This window comes from Cyprinodon tularosa, unplaced genomic scaffold (assembly GCF_016077235.1).
Source record: "Cyprinodon tularosa strain WSP-4 unplaced genomic scaffold, ASM1607723v1 ctg501, whole genome shotgun sequence".
NCBI lineage: Eukaryota > Metazoa > Chordata > Actinopteri > Cyprinodontiformes > Cyprinodontidae > Cyprinodon > Cyprinodon tularosa.
In genome coordinates, this window is record NW_024039232.1 from 372,217 (window position 1) to 395,644 (window position 23,428).

The 23,428-nt window shown below is 38.9% G+C and overlaps 1 protein-coding gene across 1 annotated transcript in view; it reads right to left on the bottom strand.

Annotated features, from left to right (window-relative positions):
- LOC119795163 (2-lysophosphatidate phosphatase PLPPR4-like) overlaps positions 1-23,428 on the bottom strand; it is a 52,038-nt gene that overhangs the window by 27,550 nt on the left and 1,060 nt on the right. The window contains exons 2-4 of the mRNA XM_038303014.1: positions 10,621-10,806; positions 7,647-7,776; positions 2,704-2,899 (exon numbers count right to left, since the gene is read on the bottom strand). Coding sequence (XP_038158942.1) covers positions 2,704-2,899; positions 7,647-7,776; positions 10,621-10,806 — 512 coding nt within the window. The remainder of the gene's footprint in view (positions 1-2,703; positions 2,900-7,646; positions 7,777-10,620; positions 10,807-23,428) is intronic.

The following is a 23,428-nucleotide window of genomic DNA, read 5'->3' on the forward strand; positions in this document are numbered from 1 at the left end:
TTGTTGGATATATGGTGTGTTATATAAGTGTTATGTGCTTACAACTTTGTTCTAATGTTATGTTGATCATGTTGTTTTAAGTTATGTTTGTCCTGTTTTTACAACATGTTGTCTGCTCTGTTTTCTAGACATATTCTAAGCCAAACTCTGATATTATTAAAAATAAATATATTAATGAAAAAGTACTCTGAAATAATGAATAAATAGGAGTGCATTTATGCATGATGATACAGCAATAAATACATGTAAGCAGTAATACGTTATACAATGAAACATATCGATATCGATTTTATGTAATTTCTTAATGGAATCATCTGTGGAATAATTACCCTATTTATTTGCTATTTATGTATTCACTTGTAATTTTTATTTATTTCTGTGTTTGAATTAATATTTTCCTAGTTTTTTTTTAAATATTTTTTTCTGCCTGTCCTTATCACTTAATTATCTTTATTTTTGTGTATCATAGAAATTCAAAGGTTACATTTATTTTTTGCTATATTTATCTACATTGTCTTGTGTAATCCTAATATATTTATAAGTAAGTAATTATTTATTTTTGCATTAATCATTACTAATATCAAAAAGAGTCCTTCATACTATGGAGTACAGCTAGAAAAAAAGGAAAGATGACAGGATTTAACAACTTAGGGGAGAAGTTAACGACTCCTGGTGAGCAAATAATGTTTTTACACATGCATAGTACATATGGAACTTTCATATCCACAAAAGTAAGTACAATGCACCTTACATATACACATAAACATGTTAAATAACATGAACATGCAAGATATAAGTCTTAAACAAAAACATAAATCAATTGTTGGCACTTTTGGAACACATTATTGATACTAGGTTTTATAAAAGCCCAGAATCCGAAGCAAATCAAACTGTAACTCTATTAATAATCAAGACTAGAGAACTATTAGAGTATATTCTTGATTATAAGCAGGCCTATCACAGACCTTAAGCTGATAAGTTAAACTAAATTAACCTCTCAAATATTATTCTTATCATTGTTAGTTTAATCAGTTTAATCTTAGTTTAATCACTCATAATGGCAGCAACTGTATGAAGGATCAATCCTACCATAATAAAAAAAATAAATACAGAAATAAATAAATGCTGAAAAAATAAATAAGCATACAATTAATTGTCCCACCAAAATAAAATAAACAAATATATATTGGTAGAAATTAAATTATACAGCCTTTATGATATTTACCTTATTTCGGGACCTGATTTTCGTTTCTCAAGAGTGCTTGGTTGAAAGATTTGTTGGCCGTCCCTAAATGCACCACTGTGTGGGGGAGGAGGGAGCAGCTGAGAGACGCTGGCCGCATTGGAGCCCCTCAGTCGGATCAACCGTGAGCTAGATCCCTCTGAAAAACTACATTGTCAACATCTGTGTCCCTGTGTGCTGCTAACTGAAACACACGGTCTGTCTAAGCGTCCAAACGAAAAATTATAAAGTCAATAGTTATAACCTTAGCATTGTTTTCAAAAACAGTTGCTAAATGTCTTAGCGCACTGACAACTTCATCGTAGGTAGCCATGTTTGTTGTGACTGTGGTCGGTGGCTGCTAACCAGCCAATGGTCAGAAGTTCAGCGCTTAAGACACACCCCTCCTCATTTGCATAAGGAGGCAGAAATGCATACAGAAATGTAAAAACGACAGGCAGAAATAAATAGCATGGAAGAAATAAATAGGGTAAAAATATACAAAGGAAGAATAAACCAGACAAAAATATTATGACATGCACAAAAATAAATACTTAAAGAAATAACTAACACATAAATAAAGTTAAAGATTATAACAGACAATAAATAAATAAGGTAATTGTTATAAAAAATATGAAAAAACAAAGAAGCTAATTAAAAGAGATATATACATTTATGTCTCACTGTATAATTTATTTTCTATCTACATTTATTTGTTTATTGCATTTTTTGGGGGGGATTAATTGTATGCTTCTTATTTTTGGAGCATTTATTATTTCTGTATTTGTTTTTAATTGTGGCAGGATTGGTCCTCCATACAGGTGGGGAAACTGATCTAGGAATCATATTTTGCAAACCTATTTTTCATATGTGCTGTATGCACATGTTTTCACACATTTATTACATGTAAAGCTTAAAAAATGATTGATATTTCATTCCATGACAGTTGGTGAACTGAGAAAAAATGAGTGAATCTGTGCAACCACACACAATAAAAAAATAAAAATAAAAAATAGTTCAAAGAAATGTCTTCATGGTTTCATGGGGTGGTTTTTCAGTCGTTTAAAATTTTTTGCCAAAAATACTTTGCAAAAACTATAATGTAAATTTACCACCCTGTAAAAAGATAAAAAAGACCGGAAGTAGTTGGAGGATGATAGCGCCCACTAAAGCAATGAATAAAATATGGATATATTTTTTGTGTTTCCATTCCTTGCTGTCATGTTGCTTTCACAGTTATCATGTAAACAAACGTGCAATTTTAATTGTATTTGTTATTTAATGGAAGCACTGAAATAGTGAAACTTTGCATTGTCGAATTTAGCAGAATATCAAAAAAAAATTTGTAACGCAACTTACAAAAATTGAGTGAACATTAAGGAAAATGATTGGAAGAAAAAAGTCTTCAGACTCCCACAAATATCCTAAAAAAAATCCTCAGGGCAATCCGCAGTCACTCCAATAATGAAAGGAAGACTTACCTCCCATTGTTGATGAGTCCTGGGTCTGGTCCAGAACAAATATCCTCCAGAATAAAAGCTTCATCACAACTGGACATGTTGATGTGGGTCAAATTGGGTTTGCATACATCCAACCAGTAGGGGGTATGTTGTCCAGTGGATAGTTGAAGGATGTTCGTAATAAGCGCTGTCACACACAGGCCAAAGATATGGACGCCTGTATAACAGACTGTTGTTAATTATCACATAATCATGTTAACTTCAACACCTGTACCTGTATGCACATAATGTAATTTATTTACTTTGCCATGTTTTTCCATCACATTTTTAGCAGCCAACATTTGTTAAGAAACCTGGTTCTTCTTTTTCTGTTTATCGTTAAAAACTATTTATATTGCACTCATGTAACTCATCCGCGAAAATGGAAAGAGAAGGCTGGACTTCGTGAGGAGGTTTAGATCCTCCACTGTGAGGAGCATGATGCTTCAGATCTCCCTTACCTACACTGTAGAGCAGGGGCCTTCAATGTTTTCCAGCTACCATAACTATGCAGACGACACACAGCTTTACATCACCATGTCTCCAGGTGATTATGAACCAATTCAAGCACCGAGGAAATGCTTAGAAGAAATCAATGCCTGGATGTGCCATCATTTTCTTCAACTGGATAAAAACAAAACTGAAGTAATAATCTTTGGACCAATAGAGGAGAGATCTAAAGTTAGCACACAGCTTCAGTCGCATCAGCTAGTAACCGCTGATCAGGCCCGAAATCTAGGTGTAGTACTGGATTCAGACTTGAACCTCCAAAAGCATTTAAAGACAATTACAAGGTTGGCTTTCTATCACCTGAAGAACATTTCCAGGATTAAAGAACTAATGTCTCAGCATGATCTGGAAAAACTAATCCATGCGTTTATTTTTAGTTGAATTGATTACTTTAACGGTGTTTTCACAGGTCTGCCTAAAAAGTGGATCAGACAGCTGCAGCTGATCCAGAACGCAGTAAAAATCTCTTTGAAAGGGAAGAGGTATAGCACACACAATAAAGGTCCCAGCATAGAACCCCAAGGGACTCCACAATAAAGGGGGGTCAGACGATGACATGGACGCCCCCATCCTGACAGAAAGACCTCTCTGACATGCAGGAATTAAACCACTGCAGAGCGGTCTGCCTCTTAGGTGGTCTAAAAGAATTGTGTGGTCATCTTTGTCAAAAGTAGTAGTAAGATCTAAAAGCACAATGGCGGAACTGCCAGAATCAGTTGTTAAAAACCTTTAAAAACCGTTCAAATCTTTAACAGTGCTGATTCAATACTGTTAAATGTTTTGTACCCTAACAGAATATATCATGATATAAAATGCCATGTTTGTCAAAAAAAGGTTGCACCAAAACTAGGGGTGGGTATTGCCAAAGAAGTCACGATTCGATTCGAATCACGATTCACAGGCCACGATGCGATTCTATCATGATGCATCACGATACTTGAATTATTGCGATGCATTGCAATATTTTCTCCTCCATGTTTTGTTTTTGAATGACTCGGCGCAGTATCCCGCGGCCGGAAATGCTTGTGACACAAGGCAAAGTGAGTCAACACATCCGCAGCAACATCTACTGGACTGGAAGTTGTGTTACACTTGTTTTGGCTGATGTTCGCCAACCATTCATACAATTTTATTTATGCATTTTTTTAAATTAATAATCGATACTTGGCGTCAAGAATCGATGCAGTAGATCACGAAAATTAGAATCACGATGCATCATCATGACGATTATTTTCCACACCCCTAACCAAAACACATTTCTCCAAAATCTTTGAGACAAACAGTAATTTGAAAATTGGTCGATAATTAGAAAGAGTCTTGGGATCCAAACTAGTTTTTTGATCAGTGGTTCAACAGCTGCTTTTTTTTACAGGAAGAAGGCACAGTTCCAGAAGACAGACTGCTTTTAATTATTTCACCAACAACAGTGTTAGTAGTGTCCCAAACCTCAATAAAAAAGCAAAGAGGGACAATGGAACAGGAGGATGGTTTTAGCTTTAGATCAATTTCTGTTAAAACAGCTGAGTTTACCTGCCTGTCCACCCTCCAACACCATCTGCAATGTAGAGAGAACCACTGGATTTACGCTAACCTCCCGGACCGTGAACACTACCCTCCCTAGATCAAGCCAAGTCTCTACCTCCAAGATCAGCCTGCCAGCACTGCCTCTGCTTACACTGCACCTTCACAATGAAACTTCGGTAAAACAAATTGTCTGTCTGTCCCTGAAGAGGCAATATCATTTCCCATATGCAACTTGTGTGGCGAGGGGACAATTACTTAACATCCTCCAGCCAAGCAACCAGTGAAACCAGAGTTCTAATGAAAATTAAAAAGAGAGATCATATCTCGCCTATCCTGGCTTCTCTTCATTGGCTTCCTGTTAAATCAAGAATAGAATTTAAAATCCTCCTTCTCACATATAAAGCCTTAAATGGCCAAGCTCCATCTTATATCAGAGATCTGATTGTTCCTTATGTTCCTAACAGAGCACTTCGCTCTCAATCTGCAGGTTTACTAGTGGTTCCTAGAATTTCTAAAAGTAGAATGGGAGGCAGATCTTTTAGTTATCAGGCTCCTCTCCTGTGGAACCAACTACCAGTTTTAGTCCGTGAGGCAGACACCCTGTCTACTTTTAAGGCTAGGCTTAAAACTTTCCTTTTTGATAAAGCTTATAGTTAGGGTGGCTCAGGTTATCCTGAGCTATCTCTATAGTTATGCTGCTATAGGCTTAGACTTTTGGAGGACATAGGGACCCCCATTTCATCATTCTGCTTCATTCTCTCTCTGTTCTCCTATTCTGCAGAATCTGTTAGTTCAATCTCTAACCTTCTGCTCTCTCTGCTTCCTCAGAGTAGCTTTGCCTCGTCTGTTCCTGTTTGGCTGTGACGTCATCCTGGAAAGAAACATCAGCTGTGCTGCTTCTATCAACACCCTTGTTTATAGATGTTGGAGATCGGCCTGTTTTCCAGTGTGGTCCTGTTTCTCTGACCGTGACTGAGTGGATGTGCTCTCTTCGTCCTCTGGCATGGGAGCTGCCTTGGAGCTCGTCTGCCTGGCTGTGTGTTTCCTGGACGGGGCCGCCTTTTACAGCTGCTTTTTGTATCTCTGCTTCTGTCTCCTTGAACCCCAGTCGGCCTCGGCAGATGGCCGCTCACACTGAGCCTGGTTCTGCTGGAGGTTTCTTCCTGTTAAAAGGGAGTTTTTCCTCTCCACTGTCGCTACAAGCATGCTTAGTGTGGGGGATTGTATTTGAGTCAATGAGTCAATGCAATCAACTGGTTTTCCTTAGATAGAAAACTTTGTATCAATTTGACTGTATGATCTGGTTGAACTGTAAAGTGCCTTGAGATGACATGTGTTGTGAATTTGGCGCTATATAAATAAACTGAATTGAAAACTGAATTGAAATTCATGCATGTGAATTTCAGCTCTGGCCACCCAATGCCAATAAATTAGGCTTTCAAAGACTGATCATAAAGCAGACAGCATGTGGTAAACTACACGATGCACTCTGCTACCAAATCATGCTTGAAACAATTTTCTGACAATATATGATTTCAGTAAATTTCAACAAAATGTTCTCTATTTAATAGCATATATTTTTTTTAGAAACAAGGAATATGAGAGCAAAATTTGAAACCGCTGTTGCTGCTACCCTGTCTCTGTGATGAAAGCTAACTGTTGCCGTTGCTTGTTGCATTTTGCATGCGGAGCTCTTAACAGGGACCACAACAGGAGATGTTGTTTTAATTTACAAGTCATTGAACAAACTCAAATAAATCCCAGTCCCATTAGTACCAAACTCTGCTGTTAACATACATCGGTTATAGTTAAAGAGGGTTTTTACACTGCCTATGCCAGGGTGCAGCCGGTATATGGCCATGGGCTGACATCCGACCTAAAGCAATTTTTTTGCATGATAATCAAAAAAGATCACTCTGCACCAATGGCAAACTGCACAAGCAACGCATTAACATTGTTAAAATGTTTATTAAACCCTTTATTAAGTAAGGATTATGTAATAACTGTGTCACAATGAAAATCTCTTGAGACACAGTCTCATTAACAAGAGAGGCTTCTTTACCACAAGCAGACTAGTTTTTTTTTGAAAGCCTAACTATATTAATAACTATATTTGTTTATTTATATGTATTTGACAATAAATGCACTAGATCTATTAAAAAATAGCTTTTTTGCTATTGGTGTTACAGTTTGAACCAGAGGACCCAAAGACAGCCAGACAACAGATAGCGTTTAAGAGTTAATTTGAGGATGCAGTAGTTTGGGGAAGAATTATCAGCATAGGAGAAGGGAAACTCTGGGAGTGGAGACGGATTGTTAGTGATCAGGCAGAGACTATGGGACAGTTGAACGGAGATAACAGATTTCACTAACCCTTTCACAATCGGGGAAAAAATCAGCTGTGCTGCTGCCATCAACACCTTTGTTTATAGATGTTTAAGCTCTGCCTGTTTTCCAGTGTAGTCCTGTTTCTCTGACTGTGACTGTCTGGATGTGCTCTCTTCATCCTCTGACATGGGAGCTGGCTCGGAGCTCGTCCGCCTGGCTGTGTGTTTCCTGGTCGGGGCCGCCTGTGGAGCTTGTTGACAAGTTCCTTTGTATCCCTGCCTCACCACTGGTTTTAAATCTTGTTTTGTGTTCCTCATTCAGTTGTTTGGATCTAACTTCTGAATTCAGCACTTCATCACTATGGCATTATTGTAGTATTTTGGGAACTTGAATTTACTTTGGCAATTTTTTTTCTTATTCTGTCATTAGCCGTTATCTTTTAATATAAAACGCACAATATTTGGATAATCATAAATTCTTTCCTTTGTCAATTTATGATGTTATCTTTCCGACACTAGGTACGTTTCTTTACAGATGCATGTACAATGCATATTCTCTCTCACCTATAAAGCGGACAGCTCGACGGATGTAGGAGTTAAAATTACAGCCTGCAGCACTGATGTTGGCCTCAGTCTGAGTAGTTGATGACCTCCTGGACAGATAGCAGTATAGGATAGCTTCTCCTATCAAGATCTACACACAAAAAAGAAAAAAATGATTATAACAAACGACACAAAGCTGGTTAGATAAAAAAGTTAAACAAGATCTGCTTATCAGTGAAAGACCTTTTGTCAAACAAAGCAGCATGCTGCATGTGTATTGAAGATAAACGGCCTGGAAGATAAACAATCTTTAGGCATTGAATTTATAACACTGACTTTCTTACCTGTGCAATTATGTATGGGATTTTTTTTTTTTATTCACTAGCAAAAAAATTTGCATGTAAAAATACTGGAAATTTATATTAAAAAAATAATTTATTAGTTTATCAGCAAAAAATTAAATGCAAAAATTCAAATGAAAAATTTTGTTTAAATTTCCTAGATAGAGTCAAGTGGCTGTTATCAAATCTAATGACCCTAATTTGGTAATTTGATTTGATTTCAATGGCCTTCCATATATAAGCTGTCAGGGTTCTTCTGTGTTGTGCTTATTCTCTTCCACAGGTGGTTGTTGTTGACAGGTGGGCGTGGCCCCGCACCTGCGGCTTGTCGAGGCTACTCGGCTGAGCTTAAGAGGAGTCAACTGAAGGAGAGTTAAACTGTTGTGGTACGCCTAAGCCTCTGTTCTGTCAACAGATCTCTGTAACCTGGTGTTTTGGATTCTTGATTCTAACCCGTCTCCTGTCTCACTCAGTTTGTTGAGTTCTGGATTGCTCACCCGCCTGTCTCCATGCTCTGAAGACTGGTCTCTGAATCCCTGTTGCTCAGATTCTGCTCTGGCGTTCCCCTCGAGCCCCCTTGGTGCTACCAAGAGACCCCTTTACTGGATTTACAGTGGTTCCTTCAGCTGCTCCTTGAACCTGCCTCTGCTGTGGTGCTGCTCGGACCCCCGCCTAAGTCCCACCTGTCGCTCAGCGACCTCCCGCCATCAGAAAGCTGTGAGATACAGAACCCTTTCCTCTACTCACCCTGCCCTGATAGGTTATCCGTACCTGGCAGTAAGCAGGGCAATAACAGCGTTTTTTTTAACCTTTTTCTAGTCTTAATCAGTTTCCTCTTTCCTCCTGCAGAACCCCGAACACTGATGTTCCAAACCTCGCCTGCAACTCCCGTTCTGAACCTTTGTGTGTAGTTAACAAATGTCTTAAACTGCTCCTTGTGTCTGCATGTTGGCCAAACACCTTAAAACCATGACATCAGCACTGACTCTAATCAGTGAAGCATTTTACCTAAGATGGTTTCAATAAAAGAGTTTTTTTTTTCTCGTTTTTAAACTGGTTCAGTTCAGCTGACATGGAATTTAAGTGCTTTATTATCTGCTTAAACCTATTTCTATAGGTATGGAGTTAGTCTCAATTTTCACAAATACACATATGTGATTCATACAGTCATGGCCAAAAGTAATTAGAATGACACAAATATGCTGCCCTCTGGTTTTCATGTGTGTATGTCAGATGTTGTCATCACATACAGAAATACTATTATTATGAGTAACAAAAGCTTTTAATGACAGTTAGAATGAGTTAATGCAGCAAGTCAATATTTGCAGTGTTGACCCCTCTTCTTCAGGACCTCTGCAGTTCTCCCTGTCATGCTCTCAATCAACTTCTGGACCAAATCCTGACTGGTAGCAGTCCATTCTTGCCTATCAATACTTGCATTTTGTCAGAATTCCATTCCATTTCGTTTGTCCACCCGTCTCTTGATGATTGACCACAAGTTTTCAACGGGATTAAGATCAGGAGAGTTTCCAGGCCATGGACCCACAATCTCTATGTTTTGTTCCCTGAGCCAGTTAGATATCACCTTTGCTTCATGGCAAGGTGCTCCATCATGCTGGAAAAGGCATTGTTCATCACCAAACTGCTCTTGGATGGTTGAGAGAAGTTGTTCTCGGGGGACATTCTGGTACCTTTCTTTATTCATAGCTGTGTTTTTAGGTAAAACTGTGATAGAGCCGACTCCCTTGGCTGAGAAGCAACCCCACACATGAATGGTTTCAGGATGCATTACAGATGATATGAGACAAGGCTGGTGGTAGCGCTCACCTCGTCTTCTCTGAACAAGCTGTTTTCCAGATGTCCCAAACAATGGGAAAGGGGATTCATCAGAGAAAATGACTTTACCCCAGTCCTCAGCAGTCCACTCCCTGTACTTTATGCAGTATATCAGTCTGTTCCTGATGTTTTTCCTGGAGAGAAGTGACTTCTTTGCTGCCCTCCTTGAGACCAGGCCTTGCTCCAAGAGTCTCCGCCTCACAGTGCGTGCAGATGCACTCACACCTGCCTGCTGCCATTCCTAAGCAAGCTCTGCACTGCTGGTATCCCGATCCCGCAGCTGAAACACTCTGAAGAGATGGTCCTGGTGCTTGCTGGGCTTTATTGGGCGCCCTGGAGCCTTTTGGCAACGATAGAACCTCTCTCCTTGAAGTTCTTGATGATGCGATAGATTGTTGACTGAGGTGCAATCTTTCTAGCTGCGATTCTCTTTCCTTAAAGGCCATTTTTTGTGCAGTGCAATGATGACTGCACATGTTCCTTTAGAGATAACCATGGTTCACAGAAGAGAAACAATGATGCCAAGCACCAGCCTCTTTTTAAAGTGCCAAGTGGTGTCATTCTTACTTAATCATGACATCTGTGTAAATAGCGCAATCACTGAAACAATGTTAGCTGGTCCTTTTAAGGCAGGGCTGCAATGACGTTGAAATGTGTTTTGGGGGATAAAGTTCATTTTCTAGGCAAATATTGACTTTGCGATTAACTGCTGTTACGCTGATCACTCTTTATAACAATTAGTTTTAGTATCATTAATAGTTCTTCTTGTACTCGTGTGCTTTAAATTATTAAAACAATGTAATGTCTGTGTTACTTACTGTGACTGTTGGAGCTGCAAAGGCCAAGCTGAAGAGTAAAGGGAGTGGGCAGACTTCTTGTCGGGGCAGGATGTAGGGCAAGGAGAGGCTACGATCATTACAACTGTACCCAGAATGTACTGGCTGGAAAATATCGGTCAGCTCCAGAAAATAAAGACTGACAACCGAGGAGGCCATGATAGGCAGCTGCAACACAGAGAGAAGACCAGAACACATCTTCTCAGAAAAGACTTCAAACTACGCAGCCATAACATAATCAATATGCTGAGTAAAGAGACACCTAAATACATACTCATTTATCACAGACATGTTTCACAGAATATTAATTAACCTGTGTGTATGGAGATATGTTTTTAAATTTAAAAATCCTAAAAACTAGTTAACTCAGTGAAATATCTTACATCATGAAGAAACAAGGAAAAGTATTTTTTTTCTTGTCAAAAACATTTTGAGAAACTTATTGTATTGTTATTGTTTTCTGGCACCAGGACACCCTAGGCCGTAGTTCAATGATTGACTTTGTTGTTGTTTCATCTGACCTCAGGTGAAGAGAGGAAGAGCTCTCTACCGACCACCACCAGGTGGTGAGTTGGCTCTGATGGTGGGAGAGGACGCCGGTCAGACCTGGTAGGCCTTTAATTGTGCCAGTGAAGCACACCGTATAGGCAGTATAGTATATAAAAAGTAAATCAAATGCTACCAAATGGCAGTAAGTTTTGGTGTACTTTAAATTTAAAGTACACCGACCCTAATTTGAGGATGAGCTTCATCACAACATCCCAGGTATTGGAGTGTTTTACAGTCCATATCCCGGTGGATCATTACTTAAGCTGTGAGGACTCCCCAAACTCTTTTAAATGCTTCCGACTCATGATGCGTTTATTTGTTCCCCAAATTTTAATTGCTCATTATATTTCACATAATCCACAGACAACAGACAGGTTTGTGATAGATCGTAGGCCAGAAATGAGAGCATTTATTTTGACCCGTTTGTTTACTTTTGGAGCATTTTCATCGGTCAACCACACAGCCACCTAATCTCCCCACACAGCTGTGTTGTATACCCAATTTGTCACAAATTAATCTAGTTGATTGCATCCCGATTTCTTATCTGCCTTTCTTCTACATGAAGAAATATCAAACATCCACGGCGTGTGAAACATCATATTGGTAGCTGCTAAACTCTGGGATTTCAATTCTACTGTGAATACATGATGTAAAGTTTCCGCATCAGCAGGTACGTGATTCAGATGTCATTAGCTGAAATGCACTTAAATGAATAAATTGTAACCCCGTCGTACATATGGGCCAGTAAAACCAGTTCAGAAGGAGCCTGTAATGGTCTGCTAACTTGAAATTGCAAACAGACTGAACACAATAGCAATAGGTGTTTCTTTCCGCAAATCACTGTTTGTGTGAAATGACACAGGTCATCCTACAGGACAGAGTTTTGGGGTCTCTGAGAAAAAACACAAAAACAACCGCCTTTGTAGTGACTTGTATTTGTGTCAAAACAAGAAAATCAAATAAAGTGAGAGCATGGAATCTAATAACAAGAAAATTATGTTTGCAGTCAGCGATCCAGTTTTTGCTTACACATGTGTTGCGTCCTGAATGATAGGCCTACTGTACATGGATTTATATTTACAATCAGGATTTTACATAGTGGGAATTTACATTGACTTGCTCCTACAAGCTGCAGGTTTTGATTTACCAGAGTCTACTCTAGAATCATGTCAATAAATATGTTTGCATTCTTATCATCATTACTAAGGGTTCTATAGCCAAGATAAATAATGTGATAAAGGGCAAAACTGGCAAGTAGAACTTTCTAGGGTCAAAGATTTGGAGGCTATGTTTTTCTACCAAACATTTCCTTCAGGATTCGTATATAAAGACTTCACAGATTTAAGGAAATTACAGCAGCCAAATCCATATATTAGTAGAACGTTAAAAAGATGACTATTCTAATCTATCAAAGGCCTGGCGTGCATTGAGTGATATCAAAGCTGGATCCCATTTCTCATGGATTATGTTTAGGATTGTTCATTATGAACTAATTTTGATCATTATGATCATTATGAACTAACTTTGAGATAAAGGGAGCTAATCTTTTTGCTAGAACATAAAGTATTTCAGTATCTACCCCCGTCAGACTTAATGTTCTATATGACGCACACTCTGTGAGGGGTTTACCTATTATTGCGTGGGTAGGTGGAAGAACTACATTTTTAAATGCTTCCTCATAAATGCTGAAAAGCAGGGATATAAATTTATCTTTGAAGGTTTTGAAGAATTCAACCGTGAAGCCATCTGGCCCAGGAGCTTTATCGCTTTTAATACTCTGTATGGCCTGAGATATTTCTTCAGTGGTTGAGTTTACATCAACTCTTGTTTTGTACCCTCTGCAAGTGTCTGAAACTAAAGATTTTCTAATAATGTATCTTGTTCTTCCAAGACATGGCAACGTTCTGATTTGTATAGATTTGCATAGAGTTGCTTAAATAAACCATTAATTTCAGATGGATCTACTGTTACCATTCCTGAGGGAGCTTTATGGTATTAATTGCTATTTCAACTCAACTTTATTTATAAAGCCCTTTAAAATAACCACAGCTGCCACAATGTGCTGTACACAGCTTCAGACTGGTAAACTGTGATACAGGGCCTTTGTCCGGTGGGCCGGTCCTGATTTCAGCGTGCGAGGGCCGGCCCTCCTTAATCATACCGGCCCCAACATTTCCTCTTCCTCTCTGGCCAGTAACTGTCGCGTCTGTGTTAATAACCAAAGCCAGTAAAACTGCATTATAGAAGTCTTGGTGATGGTTGTTGTGTGAAGCTTGAAGATAGATTAATTAATCCACAATATGTTTCCGTGTGGTGTTTCACATTTGAGACGCACGCATTTGATTGTGCTTCAAAGGTTGTTGTTTTTTGGAGGGGGGGTTTTAATGGTCTGTTGTAGATGGAAAAAAGCCTACGCTGAAAATCTTTTTGTTTCTATTTCTATTTCTATCTATTTAACCACTTGCATCCAGTCATAAGGGCCAGATTATTTCTCTCCAGCCTGTGGTGAGAGTGTTTTTAGCGTGCCTTAGTGTTTCTACTACTCTGGAGTAACAGAACTGCCCGGGTTTGCCATGTCGCCACCGGGGCTTCCTCCGGAACAAAACTGAGCCCAACAGTTTTTTCACATGACCAAATCAGATTATCTTATTGGCTAGAAGCCGCTCGACCCGATTGCGACCTGATTGCTTTGGCTTGAGGTCACCAAAAGGTCAAAACATATACAGGCAAATTTTAACTGTTGATATTTGCTGGTGAATTTATCAGAGTTAATTTATATCAGGGAAATTTGTGACAGTTGTATTGATATCAGTAGATTTTTTTTGCAGGTGATTTTTATATGGTGAATTTTTTGCAAGCAATTCTTAAATAATGAAAAAAAAATCAGTGTGATGAATTTAATGTCTAAACAAATCCGACTGGAACTGTCTTCAAGAGAGGAGATATGTAACTGCTTGGCCATCATTCTGAGGGAGTCATTGCTGCATCCAGCAATACCGGACAATGCTATTAGCCTGGAGGGGCTAACGCTATACCACGCCGATAGAACAAAGTGGTAAGACTCGGGGTGGTGAGCTTTGTATTCACATCAACAACAGTTGGTGTAAAAATGCTAGATCAGTCGCCAACTTCTAATCTCCAAACATCGAGTTTCTGACTGTTAACTGCAGGCCGTTGTATCTGCCCAGAGAGTTCAGTGTGGTTAGGATCACTGCTGTTTACGTGCCCCCCCGTGCTAAAACTAAAGAGGTAATGAAGACTCTATACCAGGCTATCTCTGAGCTCCAATCTGCACACAGAGGGTGTTTTCATCATTGCTGGGGATTTTAACCAGGCTAATTTGAAGACTGTTCTCCCTATTTTTACCAACATGTGGATTTTGCAACTCGGGGTGAAAACACTTTAGACCTGGTTTACTCTAATATCAAAGATGCATTCATATATATATATATATATATATATATATATATATATATATATATATATATATATATATATATATATATATATATATATATATATATGTATATGTATTAGGGGTGTGGGAAAATAATCGTTTTGGCGATATATCGTGATATTCGGCTGTCCAATATAATATCAATTTTTCACTTCTTAGTATCGATTTTCAAAAAAAAAAAATGGGTACATAAAACATTGATGGGAAAATGGGCTACCTCTGTACCACCACTCTGGCAGAAAGCGATGTGGAGCCCTTTAACTGTGCGTGCAGCACCAAATCTGTATATGAGGCAGTCACAGTGGAAGAAAACCCCAAACAACATGGATAATAATACCTAATCAATATTTTCTGATGAAAATATACAGCACTTGCTGTTTCATCTCATCATTTGATTTCGATAGCTGGGGAAAATATGGCAATATATAGTGATACTGCAATATCGTGATAACTGAAAAAAACCTACTAAATCCGGTTCAGATTCTCTGGTTACCTCAAATGCAGCCTCATCTTGTGGATATAAAACAGTCATATTGAGAGGGATCAAATAATCTTATTTTCAAAAGAATAAATTTTCTTTATAAAGAATCCCATAAAATCATTACTGCTAAGAGAACGAGGAATGGACGGTTAAACAGAGCTATGGCTCTGGGTGAGTTTGAAAACTGCATTAAGAACAGGATTATTCTTATTATCCTCTATTATTGCAGAGAAATATGCTGCACTTGCTTTACCAAGGGTCATTTCTTAAAGCAATCAATTGTTTTTCCAGAGTAAGTAGGATTACTGTAGGCATGTAGAGCACCATTTTCTCTCCAGTGTCCTATCAATTTGCTCTTAAAGTGCTAAGCTCTGCATTAAACCAGGGAGCCAGCCCTCTCTTTTTAAAGTTTTTTTCTTTTTCAAGCGGGCTACATTGTCCAAGGCAGTACAAAGGGAAGTATTAATCCCATCAACAAAATCATCAATTTGTGAAGACAAATAAATTAAAGGTTCACTATGTAACCTTTGGCACCTAGGGGCGCTAGACTTGTAACTGCATGTATTTTCTTATACTAAACATCTGTCATGGTCCTTTGTTTTCTGACCCACATGCAGAACACATAGAGCAGTAAGGCAGATATAAGCTAATTTATTTAAGACACAGAGTTTCTTCAGGGCAACTGGAAACAAACAGAGCGTGAGGTACACTGCTTATAGTGGGCGGATGGATCCTAGGACCGATAGTATGGATACCAACGCTGGTATTGATATTGAACAATACTCGTTTGACAAGATCGATCCTTTTTATTCTTTCCCGCACGCAATAACTGCAACAGATTTACCAGTCTGTATTACAGCGCTTTGCCTCCCCTCTCGTCACCGACTCAGCACACAGTCTCAGCCTGGCCCGCCCACTCAGCTCTCTCCACTTGACACACAAACAACTGCGCTGCTCAAACGCCAGAGAGAGAGAGAGAGAGAGAGACCATCAGAGCAGAAAATACTATAAATGAAAACAACAGCAAGCTGTATGGTTTGTTAAAAGCCGGTTAAATGCAGTTTAAATGAAAAACAATGAGCAAGAAAATGTCGAGCTACAGAAACTCAGAGAGGAGACGACACTTTGCCCATCAGACATGATTGACAGAGGTGTTTCAGACCTACTGAGAATATCCTGGTAGATAAGAGTGATCACCTTCAGAAGAAATGGAGCATAGGCGGAAGTTTAACTGAAGAAATTCATTACTTTTCATACATCCGCCATGTTGAGCCTGGTTCTGCCAGAGGTTTCTTCCCAACGGGGTGTTTTTCCTCTCCACTGTCGCTTCATGCTTGCTCATCATGGACAGGTTCTCTCAACCTGTGTTATCCAAACTGGACTTCCATCTTCCAGGTCCCTGAGTGAAGCTCTAGTATCAGCTCATATAATTCACTGGATCTCCCCATAAAGCTCAGTATACCGTCTCACTAGCCAGCAGTCTACAGACCAACGAACTTCATCTATCTTCACTCCATCACCAGTTTCAGGCCTGAGGGGAAACAGCCCTATTCTTTGCTCCTGTTCATGCATATCAATCAAAATTAAGCGCTATGTTTCCTGCTGAGGTCTGAGCGCCAAAGTCAAAGAAATTGTATCAATAAATTTCTCCTAATTGTCTTTTCTCTTTTGAGAGTTTTTCAGATTGAACTTCATATTAAAGGTATAGTGAAAGATTTTCAAGAATTTTTGAAAAGACCCGCTCTCTCCACTTTAAAAGAAATGCATATGCATAACCATGTATCTGCTCCTGAGAGAGAACGCCTATTAACCGCGTGCGAGAGCATGCACGAGCCCATTTCTCCTCGTGCACACTCTGTTTGAAAGTTGCTGCTTTCTTCGCTCAACAATACAAGCTTTTTTTCCAAAAGAAGATTTGCAAGTTTTCCACTATGTCAGACTCACTGGTATCAATACCATTTATTTTGATGTTCCATCTGGAAAAATATATCTTTAACTTTCAAAGTTGATATCATACGTCATATGTTACTGCAGCCCACTCAGAAAGTGAAATTAGGACCTTGAAAGAACCCGGTAAATTTATCCCATTAAAATGTGCTATCTAAGTGTCTAACATTAGCTAATCCTTTATTTATCCAACCACATGGAAATTTATAGAATTAAAGCAACAGGCAATTGCACACAATACAAGCATAATTACATAAGGATTGAAAGATACAAGAGTTGGATGAGGAAAAACACACTATTACCATTACAATATTAATACTATTATTATTCAATTGTAAAGATAAAAAACATCACTGAAACACTGAATGGTCAGCAGTTCCATGATACATGATACAAAGACAATCAGTTTTACATCCAGCTTATTCTTTCAGCCTGTGTTAACAAATAAACTTATTTCCATGATTGACTCTTGTTTTTCCTCAGGAACAATCCCTTTCATGTTTTCTTTTTTTGCCTCCTCAGAAGATTTGAACTTCTTCCTTGTCCCAGCCACGACCAGTAGTCGAGCAGGCAGCAAAATAGCAGAGCAAAATTAGCTTCATGACAATATAAGAGCCTGTGGTCATAAAGCAATAGGTTCTTCCACGTCCTATTAACTGGCCAATGACGGTCTGTCAACTCCCAACTCACATAGTCGGTATTTCAAGAGGGGAGCCCCGGTTGTAGCATAGGTAGTGTCAAGCACTGTATATTGGCCTGAGGAATCATTTAAAGTTACACATATGTGTCAACTCCTTGGGTCACAAAGTCTGTGGTGAGTGAAAGTTTATAACTGAAAATGTATAACTGTAGAATTTATAACTGCTTTATCTGATAATGATCTGCTAAAGTGAAATCTTTTTTGGGGGGAGGAGAACACAGAGGGGTGGAAATACTGTTATTCTTTTGATTCATGCCATATGTCAGCAAAAGGTCCAAAGTATGAAGACAAGAGTGTAAATGACTTCTCACATTTTGAACAAAGCAAATCAAGTCTTAGATAGCATTAAAGGCTGCTTTTAAGCTATCACCTTCAATGTCAGCATGGATGTTAAACAGGGGCGGATCTAGAAAAATATTTATGGGGTGGCAAGAGGGGGGCGGGAATTTTTTAGGGGTGGCAACATATGGCATTTGTTTACACTGAATTTAATCACAGTTATCACAGTTTGGTGAGAATAGTATGTACAGTACTAGTGTTTCATGTGAAACAGTTCATATTAGTAATACATCGTACAATGTGATCTCACTTAATAGGAGATAGAAGAATGATAACACTACTTCTAGAGGGGCCTTTTGACAGGAAAGGTATTAAGGTAAGACACAGGTGCTGAGTCGCAGATGTGTGAGATTGACTATCAGAGAGGCAGCTTTGCAGCATTTGCACAAGAAGAAAGAAAAAGAAAGATAGAAAGAAAAAGTTCCCCATCAGAGATCTATGGACTGAGCTGGACTAAAGTGAGCAGAACTACACAGTAGAAATAAATGGGTCAAGGCACCCGAACAAGGTAGTGGACATCTATGTAATGTTTACTCTGAACACACATTTACCCCATTTGTTGTTTGTATTTTTGGTGGCAATTAATTGTATGCTTATTTATTTATTGAGCATTTATGTATTTCTGTATTTATTTTTAAATATGGCAGAGTTGGTCCTCCATACTGCTGTATCAACAAAACAACAAAAAGGCGGGTACTGTATGTTACATCAAAATCTCCACAAATCTGAAAAGAAGCAACATAAAAATACATTTTGCTTGTGAGTAGGTTCATACGGGTCATTTCTGGATAGTTTCATATTATATATACAAAAAAAGAAACAACAACACTGCTTCATATTAAGCAGGATTTACTCCAGTATCACATTTTTAACTTTTAACACTTTTAGTTTTATTAAAGGAAATATCAGATTTTCTCAGGTGCCAAAACAAAATGTAACAGCCCTGTAAAGGCTCACCAGAGAGCATAACATAAAGTTAACATGACTATAACAGCTGAATGCGGTGATTTCCATGTTGCTCAGCAAAATGCTTCACAACTTTATTTAGATCCAATGCCTTTGTGCGTTTTGATTTGAGTTCAACCAAACTTGATTGTCTCTGTTCTGTCATAGTTGACCGCAAATATGTCTTTATGAGCCTGAGACGTCAGGCCTAACTAACATCATAGATAGAGAAATAACGTTCTGCAACCTGATTTTTATCATCTCTAAATCAGCATTGCAGCTATGCTAGCAACATTGTGCTTTCATGATGATTTCATTTCTCGATAGATAGTTAATCAATTTTTACCTGTTTCATCCTGTGTCTCCTCTCCCCATCACCGCAGGCTCCCTCGCTTTGCCCCGCTCGGTTTTCAAAACAATCAGTCTCAGTCGCTCTCGCGTCATCTCGTGCTGCATTCACTGCAGTCCGACATTGGAAATTAGCGGTCGTAATTCTCAAATGATCCATAATTTATAAGCCTGGCCACCCCTACTGCCAACTGGGGTGGCAGCAGGGGTGGCAAGGCTGTCATTTAGGGTGGCATTTGCCACCCTATGCCACCCCAGTAGATCCGCCTATGATGTTAAAATCCCCACTATGATGATGATTTGTTAGTATTTAACAAAATATCAGATAGGAACTTGGAAAGCTGAGTAAGGGCCCGGTGGACAATACAGTTACAAAAAGAAGGTGTTTTGTTGCTTTGCAATTTGGATGAGGGAAACTATGGGTTAAATTTTCACCAGAGTTGTAATTATTAACTAGCTTTGGAGTAATCAGTAAATCAATCTGAAAGTTTTTGGCTACTCCTCCACTTCACCCAGACTATAGTGGTTTGTGAAAATTTAATTAACTACAGAGAGTTGCTTCATTTATGCTCACATGATCCTCTTGCTGGAGCAAAGTTTTTGTAAGACAACATATATCAATTTGAATATTACAAATTAAGTCCATAACTAAAATACTTTTTGAAGAAAGGGATCCTATGTTAACTAAACCAATTGGAGCTATTTTAATTTTAATTAGGTAATCATGATTTACTACATGAGGATTCTTTTCCCATTTATTTGATTTTAGTCATGGGCAAGACCCTGTTTAGATGAAGAAATTAGTGCGTAACAGTAGAAAAGCTGCAGAGCGGTGTGTTAAACTATGACTGGAAGACTGATGATTTGGAGGACTAATAAATTTGTCCAGATCCCTAGAAAGAAGGGGAGCACCATCCAAAGTGGGATGGATGCCATCTTTCCGTATCTCCCTAAGGATTGAAAATTATCAATGTAGCACATATCGTTTTCAGGACACCACTTAGAGAAACAGCGGTTGAATAACGACATGCAGCTTAACATGTCATCACTGGTCAGATCAGGGAGGAGACCTGAGAAAATTACGGAACTCGACAAAACGGAAAACTTACAAATGCTAGTTTTAGTGACCTCCGATTGGCACAGACCGGTGTCATTACCACAGTGTATTACTGTATTTAACCTTATTCTTAGCCAGCAGTTTCAGATAGGATTTGATATTGCCCATTCTATCCCCTGGCAAACATTTGACTATGGTCCCTGGTGTCTCAAACGCCATGGTCTGATTATGGAGCTGCCAATTACCAGAGTAAGAAAATCATTTAGAAACATGGACGGTTTGTTGGTGACCAGTAGGCAGAGATCACCTTCTGCGTACTGTTAACCAATCCCTTGGCTGCTCAGGCACTGTTGGAGGAATACTACGTAGAAGTGTCCCTTTCTTGGTGGCTCCAGGCTGTTAACAAATGGCCCTACACTCCTGAATAGATAGTAAAAGGCCAGGGCTCTAACACTAACACACTCACCTCCAAAGCTACAAAAATACTACATTTATTACACATACCATTATCAGTAAAGGAGGCAGAGAAATAATCAAACAGCTGACACAGGGAACAGTAGAAAGGACAGGAAGGTTTAGAAAGAGTCGGAAAAGAGCCAGGGTGAGGTAGAGAAGCCATGGCAGTGCTTATCCAGTGTTAACCTAGGCTAGCTACCCTTTACTACCAGAAATAAAACAATGTGAACGCTACAAGTACCCAGTAGAAAAGTAGAAGCTGTGTTTTGAAGTGCTTCTGGAAAGTGACTTTGAGACATCAAAGAGAAGACAACTAAGTGCAGACGGAGATGAACCGCATCACAGAATGTAGGTCAGCAGTTAAAAAAAGAAGTAAAAGCAATACGTCTCACCAAAAGCAGCACCTCAAAACAATCCACCACTACTAATTCTCATCAGTGTAGAGAATTTTCATGGAAAAATGTGTCAAGATAAATTATTTCTAAAACTGCCAAAATGAAGCAGAAAAAAAGCCTGAGTATGGTCATTGTTTAAGTAATTACTTTGTAATTACTTTGTAACTTCCACATCTTCTGGGACTGTCTTGTCATCAACTCCGACTGGAAAAAGGTTTTAATGCAATCAGATCCACTAAAACACTGACCCTTCATGTCATATAAAATTAAATATACCAGCTAAGCTCAGTAGAAGAGAAAGATGTAACCAAAAACTGGTAAAAAAAAAAATGGAAAAAAGATAGCTTGGGAGATCTATGACATGGGACCAATTAATTTTGCCCTAAGACATGCCAACAGAAGTTCATATAAGCAATACCCAATAAAACACTGACTACTGAATATCCTGCTGTAACTCATCTTCTCTTTAATCTATAGACATGTTTCTCAAATGGAAGTAAATTGGTTGAACAGAACAGTTCACCTATACGAAGCAGATTGTGACTAGAATTTACTCATTATTCATTAAATAAACAGTAGTTTATATCATGCTTTTCTAGTCATACCCACCAGTCAAATAGCTTTTTACAAAAGAGCCACATTCATTAAACTGCTATCATATTCATATGCTGGCACACAAATCAGTATTCAACTTGTAACTAAGTCTTTCGAACAGGGGCACATGATCATGAGGGAGGGAGATAGAATCTTTATGTTGCAGAATAAAAACTTCTCAATAACCCACAGTCAACCATTCTAGTAACAAGGGCTGGGTATTGTTCAAAAATTTTCGGTTCCGGTACCAATACCGATACCTTCACTTCGATACCGGTTCCTGAACGATACTTTTTTCGATACCAGTTTTATAATATCAATTCGAAAAAAAAGAAAATTACACAACATAAAAAAGTACAAATCTTGAGTTTTATTTTAAGCTCTGTTTTTCCATTTACATTTTTCCTCTTACATAAAAAAAAAATCATTGTCTAATATTCACTGTTACATTGTGAGGACCTTTTTACTTAGCAGTTTTCCTTTAGAAAAATTACCATGTCTGACAAACAAGCCCGTTGAATGGGATCCTACTGACAGCGCACCGCTGGTATGTGGGGGTCTGAGCGGCTCCGACAGAAATATTGGAAGGCAGGATGAACTGACTGCACTGATTAACTTTTCAGGTGGATTTTCCCACTTAAAAACATGATAAAACTACTTTATTCCCACTGATCACAGCAAATATAGCTGCAAGGCAAATAAAGGATAGAGTAGCTCCGCCTAACGCGCGTCAGAGCCACTTTTCAACCGCGCAGCCAGAGCAGCAAAGCTTCTTCAGCCGCGTGTCAGAAGTTGGTACAAGCAGCAAAAAAGGAAGCAGCAGACGCGATTTTGCTGCTCCTGCTGCGTCCAATTTGAAAGCAGCATAATTCACTCCGCTCTGGCTTTGCACTGCCCACGGGCTGATGAGAGGAGGATGGTCGCGCTGGCTGCGGTCCGCTCTTCTTGCAGTCAAACACCGAGTAACTTTCTGCTCTTAAATTATTTCCGTGCACGATGTATTGCATTGCGCACTATTAGCATCAGTCTTAATGAAGTGAAGCCGCACTTTTGACCTGGGGGGCATTTTAAAGGGGTTCCGCGACGCTCACAACCAGTTCACAACAGATACACATGAACCCTGGCTGTAGGCGGGACCACCTGTGTATTTTTCCTGGATGACGCAATCACGTTAAGTGTTACAGCCAATCACCGAAACTTGGTACCGAAAGACCAGGCATGTTTCGATACTCTGTAGAACCGAAGCATTTCGGTCGGTACCATAAAAGTACCGAAGTTCGGTACCCAGCCCTACTAGTAACATGTACTTGAACAGGTGCTACTTTCCCATTTCAGGTTCATTAGGTAGCCCATTTTAAGTTCAAATTAGTGTTTTATTTAATAAATGATAAGGTGGTCCAGTGGGTAATGCAGTTGCCTAACAGCAAGAAGGTTCTCCATTCAATTCCCAGCCCAGGGTCTCTCAGCATGCCTTTGCTGCTTTTGGTGTGAACGTAGCAGAAGTCAGTGATTGATCACCAGA